Raw genomic sequence first — 16,859 nt, 5'->3', positions numbered from 1 at the left:
GGACATAAAATCAAGGAAGAGAGAGAGAAGAAGATGCTGGGAAAATCAGGGATGGACTGCCTGGCTGCACAGCTGTCCCTTCCATTGTTCTTGGGTTCAAGCATGGCACATCCAACCATTCTCTATTAGTATCTCCCTCTTCCTACCTCCCTTTAGCTGCTACCTATTTGCTTGACTCCAAATAAGTAAAGAAAGGAAGCTACTGGGAAAATCAGGAGGTGCACCAGTATCCATATTGTATAAAGGAAGGAAAAAATGGGTGAGCTAAATCAACTTTGTCCTATTCACCCTGTAAGAACCGTCCAGATTTTGTTTTTGCTGAGACCGGAAACAACTAAAATATTCCAAATTTCCCAATCCCAAATACTGTATGAGTGTTTCAAAAGTTGAAATAAAAACATTTTCCATTTTGCACACAGCCTTACAAGAAATTATGTAAAAATCAATGGAACTGATATAAGGTCATTCGGCAGAACACCTGATAAATATTAATTCTGCCTTTAGTATACTACAAGGAACTATTGTCACACTACTCTTCCCAGATGGTATAAAATACCCAATAATTAAGCAAAGTGCCTCGACTTCTCTTCTCCCATACTTAATGATCAATGCCCCAAATTATTATTAAGGCAAAATAAATACTGAAATATTTATCAACATACATTTGGGGGGGTCCCCAGTGACTGAAAATTGGAGTTTCTTCTCCTTCTCCTTCTTCTCTTTCAGGCAATTCACTAAAGAAAATAGATACAATATGCAACGTTTATATACATGCATCCCATTAACAAATTTGCACATTCCCTAGAATCCTCAAGCTTCTCCGCCTTTCTATAAACATTAAAGAAAATGGACCATTTCCAACTCTTTATTAAAGACAAATACTCCGCAATGTCCTCTTAATTAAGTATACAATCTATCTCTACAGAAAGGAAGTTTAAGTGAAGTTGATATGTTTCAGTGTGTAGCAAGACAAGATTGTATCATCGTGATCATCACTACCATCATTAGCTATAAGAAGTAGAAGAAAAGAGGGTTCTCATGCAGGCTGGGGAATTCTGGGAGATGAAGCTCACATGTCCTAAAGTTGCTAATGTTCAGAAACGCTGATCTAGCCAATGTTGCATGATGTTAAAAAATGTTATTAAAAAAGCCAATTGGTATTTAGATGAGAAACCAATAGAACATCCCAAGGCTATAGACTTACAAGTTAAAAAAATATATCCTGGTAAAAATAATGGTAAACCACTTTCATATTTTGGTCAAGATAGCAACACTGATTTGGGCTTAACTTGACAGACCTTACTTTATCTTGTAACACCTTTGACCCTAATAGATAAATATACCTATCTTTGCCTCCAATAGCTACTTAGTGAGTTGAATATTAAAACTCTAATTACTGACAACTCATTGCTGATTTCTCATAATAAGTTCTTCCTCTGATTTCAGTAAGTCAAATTTACCAACATATTTTTAGGTAAGCATCACTTCATACTTAGACAGCACTATTCTACATAGCGCAGAATCTTGGAAGCTGGAAGGATCAATATCTTCATTTTTCATGTTGTATTTCTCATGATCGACATCACTGCATAGATCTTCTTTAGGGTCACCTTGGTTTGCAATACCTTAGAAGAAGAAATTTGTTATTATTGTCTGCTCTCAGATGCACTTATTTAATACTAAGTGTAATCATAGACAACCTTTTCTAACAGGACTATTTGTTTCTCAATGATAATAAGCTCTTTTTAGGCATTTGTGAGTGATTGAAATGAGAAGAGAATGGGACTAGACATACAGCCTGCTTTTGCACATTCAATTAAGTGGTTTGAAAGAGAACAGTGTTCACTTGACTAGCTTTCCTTTATTGTTCCGTCATAGAAAATCAAGTCATCCATTGTAATAAGAACAGCAATTGTCTGCAGTTAAATTCAAGGTACATCTCCCCTACAGACTTTCCAAGAGAAAGCACAAAGAGATAGGCAGAAAACCTTCAAATTCTAGAACTTCTTTCATTATACCAATAATTCAATATTCTTAAAATAATTGATTTGATAATGTGTACAGAATGAGAACTGCACACGCAATCTAACTTCAGAAATGTATGCTAAACAACTGGCATCATAAATGTTTAAATGGTGGTAAACTGAAGCTAAAAATTAATAAACAGAACCATTGTGGTCAAATATTTTCTTGTTCTAAAATGAAGGGAATTGGATTGGATAGTACTTCTAGCCCCCAGTCCTTCTTGAACAGTTGTAATATTTGGGAATCTTTTTTTTCTGCATAACTTGTTCTAAGATAGGTTATCTAATATAGATGTCAATATGGATATAGATATATAGATATGTGAATATCTATATTTTCATACACTGGTACGATATACCTTTTAGTGGTCAATCTGTTCTTGAGACTGTTCTAGATGCTACAAGCAGTGCAGACGTCATTGGAAGACAGTCTGTTCTCCACAGTTTAAAGGTGTTGGCATTAGACATATAAGATCTTTAAAACTTCATAGAACAACTTCAATCACATCTGTTTTATAGGTAACTATAATTTGGAAGTAAGCTGTCTCTGGCCATGTAATAGATTGTCAATTGGGACTTATGCAGGTTTTATCCACAATGACATATCCTTATACATCTATTATACCCAAATTCTGAAATGTTTTAGGTATCTTTTGAGACCCAGATTTATCCCTTTTTTGATACCTGTTTTAGATATCTTTTGAGAGCCATATTTAGACTAAACTCCCACTAAGTCTTGATGTTTCATAGATAATTTTGGCTCAGAAATATATTTATTTATTCTGAATACTTGTTCATCTTACTTACCATCCAACATAGGATTTTCTTGGCTGCACTCCACTGAAACACCATGGAATAGTGAATTATTAGTACTCTTTTCTTCATTCTTCAATAGAAAAATAAAGGCAATTCAGAATTGAAAGTCATTAACTTAGCCCCATGCTACCAGAAACAAAGATGAGTTTAACAGAAGCTGGGTTTTAAAAGCTGACATATCATTCATTAAACCCTGCTTTCCAAAATCTGTTATGGATTCTTTAAGTATTATGCTAATGGTATCTAGAGAAAGCACCTGAATATCATTAATGATCCTCAGACTATTTAGGTACTGAATTTTAAAGCATTATAATTAAGAGAATACTAATGATTGCACTGAATTTATGACATCACAATACCATTTATTCTTTACATACATACATACATACATACATACATACATATATACATATATCTTTTTTACAGTATATATCAGTAAATACCTCTTCAGTATTAAGATCGTTTGTAGGATTCAGTTCTACCATTTTAGTACTGTCTAATTCTTCAACCCAATGTCCTTCAGTTGCAATGTCCACCACAGGAGATGAAGATATTTCCCTCATATTTATTGACGGACCTCTTCTGTAATCTTGATCCACATCATACACTTCGTCCACTAACATCTCTCGTTCTTCACCAAAATATTCTTCCATAGGGTTCAAAATCTCATGCATTTCCCAGGATTCCTGATCAACATCTGTTTTGCTCTGCATAAGTTGAAACTGTCTCCCCAAATCCAAGTTTGGCTCATCAACAAGCTCTCCCAAGATGGGCTCATCAACAAGTTCTTCTTCAGATTCATTTCTGAAGTCCTACACAAACATCAAACCAGAGCAATTAATAGTAGATAGATAGATAGATAGATAGATAGATAGACAGATAGATAGATAGAGGCAGGCAGATAGGTAGACAGACAAATTCTGCCCCAAGAAGGTGCCAGATCTCAAAAACATTTCCTTATTTTTTTTTTTAAAAAAAACATTAATTTATAAACATAATTACACACTTTAAAAAATGAGACTACCTACTGGCATTATTCTACTAATGAATTTTCAAGTTGCCAACTTTTGCCAAGACAAACAAACCTGTCCACCCCTGGAAGAAACACCTGTAGAAACATTCTTCCCATCTAGATTTACAGAGTGGTACATCTTAGGAAAGACCACAACTAATTCAAACAAACATTTAATATATCTCAATTCAACTTTCATTCTGAAAAAGTCTTTACATAGGACAAATGTTATCGTAACAGAAATATAAATCAATAGAAAACCTTTGGAGCTGCAAGAAGGATTGATGACTCAATATTATTGACTGATTCCTGAGATACTGAACTTCTGTTAAGTCTCTCGGGTTTCACAGAAGAAGTCCCATTATGTTTATTTTCTCCCTTAAAAAAAGAAAGTCACTGTTCAGGAAAATATCAAACCCTAACTTTTAAAAAAGAGAAGACAAACCAAGAAAGCAACTTGTGGACAAAGTCAATGGGGAAGCCAGATTCACTTAACAACTGGGCTATTAACTTATCAACTGCAGTGATTCACTTCACTGTGGCAAGAAAGGCTATAAAATGGGGCAAAACTCACTTAAGAACAGAAATTTGGGGATCAATTGTGGTCGTAAGTCGAGGATTACCTGTAGTCAGTCCTAAGAAGAAATATATAATACAAGAAATACGGAGGAAATGTGAAAAGAACTGTTAGATTCTAAATAAGCCAAACATATGGGCAGTAAAAAATTATACCCAAATCCTTATGGTACATTAATTTATTTTGTCTCCTTTAAATTACTTCTGCCCCCAAATTCCTATATTAATAAAGTTAACAAAAACAGCAGGGCAGTTTCCTAGCTCATCATTATCTACACTTTCCACTGGCTCAAGTAGCATATTTTAGCAGAGTTTTAACTTTTTAATTAAATGTTTTAAGGTTTTGGGACTAGTGAATTACCTAAGAATATCTGAGGCTATAAAAACTCCACAGCTAAGTTGTGATAATTAAATAGAAACCACTATGGACCCATGAAAGAACAACATAGTTTAAACAGCCTTACACTTTAAAAGTTGCATAATATTTGCATTTTTATGTATCAAATGAAGTTTCCACTCAATTACGATTATGATAAATTGTGGCACTGTATGCCTATAAATGATTGGCAAATGAATTTAATAAATAAAGTAGAATCCAATAAAGGAGAATATTTGTAGCTCAGGGTTGGTCCTTGGTGCTCTCTGAGCTTATTTGTTTTCTTGCAGACATTTTATTAACCAAACTAGATAACATAATCAGCTAGTAAGGAGTATGGTTAGCTCTCATGTTATATGCTAATGGATGCCCAGTCAGCATTGGTGGAAGGGGTCTTGGAGTTTACTGTTAGCTTGATGGCAGTTTCTTGATTGGCATATTGTTTACTTCTTGATTGTTGGTCTGATGTTAATCTTGGTGTTAATCTATCTCATCTGGGTGTTGATTGATGGTGGGTAGGTGTTTGGTCTTTTTATTCCCTTTTTGGCTTGTTGTTTATCTCTTTCGCACAATATGCAGTTGTTGTTTATGTCTGTGTCTATTGATGGCCAATTAGTCACAGTGCTAGGCTGCTAGGAGCTCTCTGGAGTTTTTGGACTAGGGTAGTCAGTTTCCGAGTTGAAATTATGGTTAAGTCTGTCCATACGTTGTGAAATTAAAGAGATTTCATTGTGTTCTGCTAGTCTTCTACCTGTTTCTCCTATGTAGTGGTTGTTGCAGTCTTTATATTGTGTGCTGTTTTTATTCTGGGGCTGCTGGGTTGTTTGGACTCCTCAAAGTACAGGCCATTCTATAGCCAATCATACTCTGATTATTATATTTAGTTTGTAAGCATGTATATAAACAAATGTGTGTTTTCTTTTACAACTATATCAAAAAATCATTAATTGCCTAATACTTACAGGACAATAAAAATGGCCCTGCTCTATACGTTTTAGGTAATTTTTCTGACTGTAAGCCTGTAGTAAAAACTTGATTTGATTTAGGTAGCCAGAAGCAGTTGACTTAATATCTTGCTTTGCCAAGGTAAAGACTATCATATTTCTTTTTATTACTGCTTTTTTCCAGATCCTACGGTCTTAGCGTATGGTTAACTGAAGAGTTTGCTCTTTGTCTTAGAATGAATGGTAGATAAAATTGTACCTTTTATTAATTAGAATGCTACATAGAACCTGAAAGGTATATTGCATCTAGTGGCCAATGTATTCAGTCTGTATGTTCCTCCTTGAAACTCTTTAAAAATTCTGAACAATAGACAAATGATTTTGATACATCTAGGCTAATGAAAAGTTCTAAAGAACTTGCACATTTTTTGTAGCATTGGATGGTGCTTGTAAAACTATTACCAAACTGTAGATTTTGGATAGATTTACCATGCATCTGTATGCTCGAATTTTGTTTTTTCATGTGCAAAGAATACCCTTAATATTGAACACATATACATGTGTGTAATGAATACACTTAATATTGTACACATATATGAATTTTAATTTTATTTAAATCACAGTAGCATAAAGGTAAAGGTAGAAGTTTTCCCAATTGTGTCTGAGTCTAGGAGTCAGAGCTCATCTCTCTTTCTTAACCAAGGGAGCCAGTGTTGCCTGAACATCCTTTCCATGGTCATGTGGCCAGCATGACTATATGCCGAGATGCACGGAATGCTGTTACCTTCCCACTGAAGTGGTACCTATTTATCTAGTCACATTTGCATGTTTTCAAACTGCTAGGTGGGCAGGACCTGGGGCAAGTAATGGGTGTTCATCCCATTGCACAGCACTCGAATCTCAAACCCGAGTTGTCAGCCCCTGAGCCATCGCTCTCTCCACAGTAGCATAGATTACTGCAAACTAAGAAACCTCTCAACAGTTGCATTCACTCTTTTCTTTAATCATTCCACAATGTAAATTGCTTCTAGTGTGATCTCCGATGTTTTATTAAATGGCTGTTGTTGGTTTTGTTCTACAAATCACTATTTTAATCCAACTGTAAATGTATATCTTTGTTTTAAGTGATACAAAACTATTTCAAGAATCCATTAAGGCAAAACACTGGGATATAAATTTGAAGTAAAAAGGAGATTAAAAAAAAAGGAGGCTGTCATTTCTCCAAGACAAAATGTTCCTGTTTCTTTAGCATATAACATCTGGACCTCCAATCATGGCAAAACTCAGAAAGAGGATAAATCATTCAAAGAATTTATGGCAAATATATTTTGCTTGCATTAAAATCCTGGTGACCTTTCGCTCAAGTGTTAACCATTACTGAATTGGAAAATGCAAGTTATAAAACATACATTTAATGTTGCTTACCACCAAAGGTTTGCAGATTCCAAGATGAACTTCACCAGGTGGTACAGATTTTAGAACTTCTACAGCTTCTTCTAGACCGATATTATGCAAATACATATCATTTACAGAGACTAAGCGGTCACCAGGGAAGAGGGCACCACCACGTTCAGCCACTCCACATGGCACAAGGGAACTGATGACAAATGCAGTCTTTGTTGGATCTAAGGGATCCTGAAAAGCAGGCAAACAAGAAGATGAAAAATCTACTTTTGTAGAAATGTCATTTCAAGTTCCCAGCTACACTTGTTCATTCATCTGCAAAATATTCTGCTACCACCTTGCCTTGAGGGTGCTATAATGTTATAAAAATATAAAAAGCGCACCAAGCCAAATTGATAAAGGATGTTAAGGAAGGAGAAAAAGGCTGGCGTAAGACGGCCAAAATGTGCTTGAATTGGTAAATGTGATTACGCCAAACTGAACTGAATGTGAACAGCTTAATAAGGTAGCAGTAGAATATCATGATGATGATCAGACCACAGTATAACCATTCAAGTATTTAGAGGATTACTCGTAATAGTTAACTAGCTCAGACTTTTTGGGTACTGCAGTCTTCCAATTTTTATATATTTTTATATATCTTCCTTCGGACACTGACACGTAAATGCTGAGATTTTCGAGCACTTTCTAGCTGAAAAACAAAGAAAGCAAAGTAGTGATTACATGATATAGAAACATGCAATTCTGAATGCACTGTAATCCATACTTTATCCTTATTTCACACAACTCCTCTCTTACATCAGAACAAGAGATTTTAGGTCAAGAGACTTTAAAAGCTTTTATTGAAATAATAAAAGGAGCTTTATTCCCATTTCAGTTATTTAAAGAGAACAGAAGCAGCTGAGGTCTTAACTATTCAAAGTGACCCCTTCTACTGCAAAGAACAAAACAGATGCTAGGCCTGGCAATTTGGATGGATATAAAGAGATGATGTTCTTTTATCTTCTTATATGCTCCCCGTTGATTTTCATAGCCCAATGGTTTTCATTAGAGACAATTATTATCAAGTGGCAGGGAACGAAAGTGAGTAAGTCATCCTTCTTCAGCTTGCTAACATCAGAAAAACTGGCTATACTACCGTCTCGGAGGGCGTTGCTTCGAATTCTGGTCACTGAGGTTCAATTTGGTTTTAACATTCAAGATTTAGGCAGCTTGTTCCTCTTCTGTTGTCTTTCATGAGATCTCCAAACCCAATTCAGTTTGCACCCATTCTTCTAAATCTACCATTAGGGCTCTACAGAAATTTGTTGGTTCAGTGTACCTCTTGCCATCCCTTCCAGTAAATATGAAGCAACAACAAATGTAAATGAATGTCCAAGAATCTTCATTGGGTCCTATTATAATCCCACGATAACTAGTTTGTCTTGATAATCCTGTTGTTTCCCTTGTTATTTTTTTTATTTAAGATCGAGATCTGAACCATCTTGAGAATTGGAACATGCAAAGCAATTGCTTTATTATATGTGTATGTCACCTTTCCTTCAGAAAATTGTGCTTTTCCCATTCCAACTTCACCCAGTAAAATAATCCTGTAAATTAGCCTGAGTTGAAAACAATTTTGACCAAAGCCACCCAAGGAGATGCTGGTTGAAGCTGGGCATGGATTCCACTATTATAAGCAGTGGAATCAGATTATGGGCCAGTTTAGCTCCAGATTGTTAGCACTGACCTAGGACTAGACATTTTTTTTCATTCCCAGAGAAATGCAGAACTATAAGGCTACAGTATCACGGTTGCAAACATCCAGATCATCACTAGAGGACAGCAAAGAGATATAGAAAAGTCTGATTTCTTCAGCCTAGATAGGGATGCTATAGTCACTCCCTAATTCTAAGCCTAAAATCCAAATCACATGCCCTTTCATGTTGCTGTTCATCTGTAGCATGGGTGGACAATTAATGTTCCCAAAGGTCCACATAAGAAACTGGGACTGTTGTAGAAGGCTGCTAATACTATGCCTCCCCACTGTCGCCACACTGCCCACACTTCACCCCCCCACATGATGCCCCACCACCACCACCAATGCCCTGCCCCCTGCCAAGGATGATGCCCTACCTCCCACCAATGCTGCAGATCAGACTAGAACCGCCTACGACAGAGATGTAGTATATGACCTACAAAATGCCCGGATGTGATCTATGGAGTGGCCTCTACAGAGATCTCACAGAAGATAGCAATAGCGATAGCAATAGCACTTAGGCTTATATACTGCTTTACAGTCCTCTCTAAGTGGTTTACAGAGTCAGCATATTGCCCTCAACAATCTGGCTCCTCATTTTACTGACTTGGAAGGATGGAAGGCTGAGTCAACCTTGAGCTTGGTGAGATTTGAACTGCCAAATTGCAGGCAGCTGGCAGGCAGCAGAAGTAGCCTGCAGTATTGCACTCTAACCACTGCGCCACCACAGCTCTAGATCCCTCACTGAGATATTTAATTTCCATCTTGCAATATTATTTCTTTAGTCCATATTTTTACTGACCTTGTTACTATTTTATTGAGGTTATTATGGTGCTATCAGACTACTTGTGACTGTTCAGAACCCACCATTTATTTTCAGAAGTAAAGACAGGAAATTCCTTGTGATTGCAGAAGAATAGGATATGCCGCATTCAAATCAAGGATCCTGGATATGGAATCCCAGATTGCACGTAGAGAATAAGGAATATAGCAATAGCACTTAGACTTATATACCGCTCCACAGTGCTTTACAGCCCCCTCTAAACGGTTTTACAGAGTCAGCATATGCTGAGTTAGTAAGCCAACTGAATAATATCCAACCCAGCTAGGTGCTTTGATTAACTGTACCTAAATAGTGCAGAGCTTTTATGCTACTATGTGCTAATATTTTACCGTCAGCAATTTTCGAGGGCAGATTTAAGAAGTGTTCTTATGCCAAAAGGTTATGCGGCTGCAACGATAGAACAGTCAAACCACTGGCCCATGTCTTATTATACTGTTTTCTATAGACACTCACACAACAGTTTAATAATGACTCTCATCACTCTTTTTCTGGATGATTAGATGAATTTTATTTACACCAACCCCTTTGAATGCCTTGCAGAGTTCTAACTGTCACTGTTTGCAATACTAGTTTGTAACTGTAATAATAAGGATTTTATTTAGTTTATTGAAAATGGAAAATTTCCTTATGTCACTATATCTAGCATGGGTGCAAATAAATAAATAAATCCATAATTAAAGGATTATGCTCTTTTGTTAGATACTACTGTGACTGTTTCTATAGTGAGCAATCCAGGACTCAATAAAATTGTTCTGGTACTTTTATAAGCATAAACATATAGCATAATATTAATAAGTTGCTCTTTTTACACTTCAGTCATTTTATTTCAGTCACTAGCCAGCAAACCTTTTTATACAGGCTACTAAAAATTATTAATATAAATGAATACAAGATAGTCAAAGGATTTTAAATGTTCAGCTACTAAGCTCCGACAAAACCAATTATCTTCAAGTAGAGGGAGCTCTCATACAGGAAGAGAAGCCACAGAGGAGAAAATGAATGCAGAAACAGTCTTTAATGCTGCAGAGAAGAACCGGTTGTCCCCAAAACAGCTGAATGGCAACTGTGCTGAAGGTAAAAGAGTTACTCCAAAAGCTAAATGATAATTGAACAATAAAAGGACAAGAAACCACATTTGTGTTCAAAGACTTTGGGAATTCTTAGTCCTTTCTTCATAAACTGTTTAGGTCATTAAAAGGGTCTTATCTATTTATAAAATTTATTTTTAAAATGTATGACTCCTCTTCCATTTTGGGATTGCCAAGTGTTTCGCATCATCTAAAATTCCATTTAAAATTCAATACACCGATTAAAAATATTCAAAACTAACAGCATTACAAATATCCTCTAACTTAAAAGGCTTCTGTAATAGAGATGCTTGAAGCCTTTTTGTAAGTTTTTAAAATGTGAGTCCAGTCTCAACACGAGGTTGTTCTGTAACATAGGTCCCATCACCAACAAAGTAGAGGTAGAAGTAGAAACATCTTGATGTTTCTGTTGCAGAGTCAGCAAAAGATTCAATTATGTACGGGAGTAAATGGTCTTTTATATAATTTTGGCCGATGCCATATATAACTACATACAGTATGATGGTCTACTTGATTAGAACTCAAGTCGTTGGCTTCAAATCAAGTACAGCTGCTCCATCATCAGCCACATTGCTCCCACTCCCCTTACACCATGTGGGAAGCCATAATTAGGACATCTTTGTGGCTCAAAAGCCACAAACTAAGGTTACAACTATGGCATATTCATAACAAAAACATTACCACCATCTTTTTTACTGGGTCCAATAGGATAGCTACATTTATGATTATCTGCAATTCATATTTTATTTAGACAAATTGTCATTTGTAAACTCCCTTTGTTACAGAGAATGAAAGAAATAAAACTCAATATATAGGTTATACAGATGCTACTTCTACTTTGTTTTCAAATCCCAGGAAATACTCTTAGCTTCTGATTTCCTAGCTTTTTCGCATCTCAATGAACAAGAAATTGTAGGGTTGTTGTTTTTTAAAAAAACCTGAATATTATTTTGCTTCTTTGTGCTTTCATGCCTAGATCTAACTTTACTATTACTAAATCTCTCTAGATAGGACCTGATGGTAAAGACTGCAACGACGACACCATTAAAGCCAACATCTTTAACACATTCTTCGGCTCAGTATTTGTAAACAGCAATGGATCATGCCCAGTATTTCCTAGCCGTACCACAGATAACAACAATGATCTAATACATATCAATTTCACAGAAGACAATGTTGAAAAAGCACTACGCAATCTAAAACCATCCCTATCTATTGGACCGGATGGAATATGTGCCTACTTCTTAAAAAAGCTATCCACTGCCATAGCCAAATCTCTAAGCATAATCTTTGAAAAATCTTTCAGGACCAGCTCCTTGCCTAACCTATGGTCACAAGCCACAGTCATCCCCATCTTCAAAAAAGGAGACCCAAGCCTAGTTGAAAATTACAGGCCAATCTCCTTATGCTGCGTCACCTGTAAAGTCATGGAATCAATTATTAACCAATCCATCATCCTCCACTTAGAGACAAATAACCTACTCTCCAATAAACAATTTGGTTTCAGAAAAAAACTATCCTGTAATCTGCAACTCTTACACTGCAAAAACATATGGACGACACAACTCGACCAGGGCAAAGCAATAGACGCAATCTACATAGACTTCTGTAAAGCCTTTGATTCAGTGGTACACGACAAACTACTCCTAAAAATAAAATCCTATGGTATCTCTGGACAACTGAATAACTGGATAGAAGCATTCCTGTCAAACAGACAACAAATGGTCAAAATTGGGAGCGTCCTATCAAATCCAGTACCTGTCAATAGTGGTGTCCCCAAGGCAGTGTTCTAGGACCAACTCTCTTCATACTCTACATAAATGACCTCTGTGATCATATTAAGAGCAATTGCGTTCTCTTCACTGATGATGTAAAGCTGTTCAATACCACAGACAATACTGCTACCCTACAAAAAGATCTTGACTATGTATCAGAATGGTCAAACAAATGGCAACTTCAAATCTCAACAAATAAATGCTCTGTCTTACATATTGGCAAAAAAATCAGAAAATAAAATACAAGCTGAATAGTCAAGATCTTGTTGATGACCCAAGCTCTGTAAAGGACCTTGGAATACTCACCTCTAATGATCTAAGTGCTAGAGCCCACTGCAACTACATAGCCAAAAAGGCATTAAGAGTTGTTAACCTAATCCTACGTAGCTTTTTCTCTGGTAATATCACACTACTAACCAGAGCATACAAAACATTTGCTAGACCAATACTCGAATACAGTTCATCAGTCTGGAACCCACATTACGTATCTGATATTAGCACAATTGAGAAAGTCCAGAAATATTTCACAAGAAGAGTTCTCCACTCCTCTACTCGTTGTAGAATACCTTATGCCACCAGACTTGAAATTCTAGAACTAGAAAACCTTGAATTACGCCGTCTTCAGTCTGACTTAAGCATGGTATATAAAATCATACATTGCAATGTCCTACCTGTCAATGAATACTTCAGCTTCAACCATAACAACACAAGAGCACACAATAGATACAAACTCAAAGTTAACCGCACCAAACTTGATTGCAGGAAATACGACTTCAGCAATAGAGTGGTCAATGTCTGGAATACTCTACCCGACTCTGTAGTTTCTTCCCAAACCCCAAAAACTTTAACCTTAGACTGTCTACTATTGACCTCACCCCTTTCCTAAGAGGTCTGTAGGGGGCGTGCATAAGCGCACCAACGTGCCTACCGTCCCTGTCCTATTATTTCTCTTATTCTTTTTATTTTTCTTATATGTACCCATTTCATGTATTCACAACTATGTATACACTTATACTTATTATCTTGTAAACAATTGGCAAATCAAATAAATAAATAAATAAAATAAATAAAACAACAAAAGATTATACAGCAGGTAAGGGTACCTTACCAACTGGAAAATACTTTTTACATTACTGTCACCTCTGTAAGATAGATCAGACAAAGGAACAAATATTGCATAAACCTAAAGCTACTTCTGTGAGAAAAGTTACAATAATAGAATTTTGCAGGTCTGAACCTACTTCCTTTCTTCTTTCTTCTACCTCCATGTGAATTGAGATATGTGTTGTGTATGTATGTGTGTGTGTTTGTATGAGTGCATTCTGAAGCATTTTCGTAAATAATTTCCTTGTTTATCTGATTGTTGCTAATGGCTCTTCCATTATCCTTCAAAGCCAACCTCTACACTCACTACAATTACGGAAGGTGTATTTCTGAAAGTTCATTCTTCCTCAATTTTCTCAGGTGACAGGAGACGATAACAGCTTTTTGTAGATACAAAATAGTTGTCATCTGTATTAGCCAACAGAGGGCACTAAAAGACCAAGTGAACCAATTTTGCTAAGCATAATATTTAATTGTGTTCAATCATTAAAAGAGGTTTTATTCTTAAATTGCCAAAAGATCTGGATTACAAGATGAGTTGCACCAACATGCAATAAGACAAAATGGGATTTTCCAGGCTGAAATACAAGTTAATGAAAGTAAGGAAGAATCCAAGGTGAGGCATGGGACAAGCAGCAGAGCTTCTAAAGGAAAAGGGTAGAAGGGATGGAGAGGTAGAAAGCATACTAGAGAGAAGAAACTAAGAGTGTTTAGAAAGTGAGAGCAACAAATCTACCTTGAAAAGGTTCAAGACTTCTGGCAAACATATATTCTGGAACAGTAAAGCAACCTAATGCAGGCTAATATGTGACAGGTATATATTTTGGATATGTTGCATGTCAACCCTTGTCATGTTAAAGCAGTGGTCTCATGCATTCTTTTAGAAGACATGTCATCAACATAGATTCTTACAAAGCTTCAATCCTCAAGCAAGCCTCAGCAGAATACAAGTCCAAACCATTTATTCTGAAACTTCAAGTTTCCTGAGAACATTTGTATTTACTTAACATTTGATCTTTTTAGGAGCACAAACAAGAAAATGCCAAGAGTGAACCCATGCTTGCTAGTTGCTTTCAGAGAAGATTGTCTTGGTAAGACTAGTGTTTATCGTTTAGGTAAATGTATTTCCTGTAAATCTAGCACTCTCAAATTGCAAAATATCTATTACCACAAATATAGATGAGCTGTAATACTGAACAAACATCTCCCTGTCATTTATCCCTTCCATTTTAAGTTACTCCCTAAACACTTTTGCTACTGTCAGTATGTCTATGCTGCAAATTATCCAAGAAAAACACCCATTAAAGATCTGAAGCTGCAGTAATGGCATTGCATTTTGCAATATACTATTAAGAGAATTAAGGTATGAAACAATTTCCTCACAGGTTTGTATCTTTTGCAATCTTCTCATAAGTACTGTACTTTTTTTTACACTAAACCCTATAAGGTTGAATATATTGTTGACAACAATCCTATCTGACATACTCCTGGCTTATATAACTCTCCCAAAATTAGAAGAAATCTTTCTCTTCTTGTCTGTCACACATAAAACAGTTCTGTGAAAAAACCTCCATAGTACAACCTACATTGTGATATGGCTAGAAAATTCAAAAATTCTATTGCTGGATTTCATTACAGAGTTGTAGGTACACTGAACTTTAAGGAACATTGCAAACTACAAACAGAAACCAGAGAAGATAAAACAATGTCAAAAAATCACAAGTAGCACAAAAAGAAAAATTCAGTTCAGACTAAATACTTCATTAAATAAAGCGGTCTTGGTGGTCTAAAAAAAAGGATGATAAACAATTTTATCATAATCATCTCATTATCTCCTACTGCACTGCAACTGCAAACTATTCACCACTTTCAGGCCAATCAATTTCACACGTTTGGTGAAACCTGATTTATTATCTTGAGCATCATGAAGAAAAGGTAGGATATGAAGGATTTAAAAAAATAATAAACAAGTTCTAATTGAAGTTACCAAAATTACTCCAAATAAAGGCTAATCAAAACTTTCTTGGCAAGTTAATACACTTTCTTGTTGGAAGTTTTTAAGAAGAGAGTGGAGAACCATTTGTCTGTAATGGTTTAGGGTCTCCTGCTTGAACAGGGGGTTGGACTAGAAGACCTCCAAGGTCCCTTCCAACTCTTTTTATTCTGTTGTTTTTTCCTTCTCTTCCATGGGTACAACAGGTGGACAATTATATAAAATAACTAGATTATGGGTAGGGCGTGCTTCACACCAGTGGTGGGATTCAAAAATTGTTGTCGCCGGTTCGGTGGGCGTAGCTTGGTGGGCGCGCTTTGCGTGCGCACATGTGCCAAACGTGCACTTTGCGCAGGTGCAGAGGCGTTCTAAACTTGCCTCTTGTAAGCCTGCACGATGCCGGTCGCTTGAGCAGCTGCCGCGCAAAGCAACTGCGTTTCAAATTCTGCTGATAAAAGTGAGTATGGGAGCCCGGGCAGGCAGGTGGGCCCAACAGCTAACTGGTTCGGTGTCCGCTGCTCATCCCTCCTACCGGCTCTCTAGAACCAGGCAGAATCGGTTGAATACCACCACTGCTTCACACCATGTTGCCAGGACCATTTTTTTTTCTTTTTAGAAAGTTGTGAGGATTGCTTTGTTTTTTCTTCAAACCACTTTACACAGATGTGGCAGTTTTCCTATGTTTCCTGCTTCAAAATGGGAAACTATACATCAATTATTGGCGGTACATATGAAATTTGCAGTCAGTATGAATGTGTGTAATAGAGAGGAGGCCCATCTTGGTTTGTATTCAGTTCTTAACTCTAAACTAGGACAAACATTGCAAACAGCACTTACTGCAATATGTCAATCCTAATCATGCATCTGATACTCTCAAAGGAAAAAAAATAGGAAGATCTTCTCAGAACAAAATATTTCTTTCTAAACATGGACACACATAGACCACTATTATGTTGCAGATAGTATAATTTGTTTGTCTGTGAATGTGCTAGATAATTAAAATCTGTAATTGTAGAGAACTTGTGGTTAAACACTAAGCTAGAAACCAGATACTCTCCCTTGGCCCAACTTAATTCACAGAGTTGTTGCAGAAAAAATAGGAAGGGGGAGGAGTTTAGATATGTTTTCTGCCTTGAGTTGTTCATTAAAATAAGCTAAGATATAA

The 16,859-nt window shown here is 36.3% G+C and overlaps 1 protein-coding gene across 1 annotated transcript in view; it reads right to left on the bottom strand.

Moving 5' to 3' along the window:
- PATJ (PATJ crumbs cell polarity complex component) overlaps positions 1-16,859 on the bottom strand; it is a 165,981-nt gene that overhangs the window by 83,936 nt on the left and 65,186 nt on the right. Inside the window, exons 19-24 of the mRNA XM_087960374.1 lie at positions 7,174-7,383; positions 4,114-4,230; positions 3,284-3,652; positions 2,832-2,910; positions 1,493-1,625; positions 663-734 (exon numbers count right to left, since the gene is read on the bottom strand). Coding sequence (XP_087816500.1) covers positions 663-734; positions 1,493-1,625; positions 2,832-2,910; positions 3,284-3,652; positions 4,114-4,230; positions 7,174-7,383 — 980 coding nt within the window. The remainder of the gene's footprint in view (positions 1-662; positions 735-1,492; positions 1,626-2,831; positions 2,911-3,283; positions 3,653-4,113; positions 4,231-7,173; positions 7,384-16,859) is intronic.

The sequence above is a fragment of the Notechis scutatus genome, chromosome 3 (genome assembly GCF_049901735.1).
Source record: "Notechis scutatus isolate UNSWTSFEM ecotype Mainland chromosome 3, rNotScu1.2, whole genome shotgun sequence".
NCBI classification, from domain to species: Eukaryota; Metazoa; Chordata; class Lepidosauria; order Squamata; family Elapidae; genus Notechis; species Notechis scutatus.
Note: the sequence above shows the minus strand (reverse complement) of the source record. Positions and strands in the feature narration are given on the sequence as shown.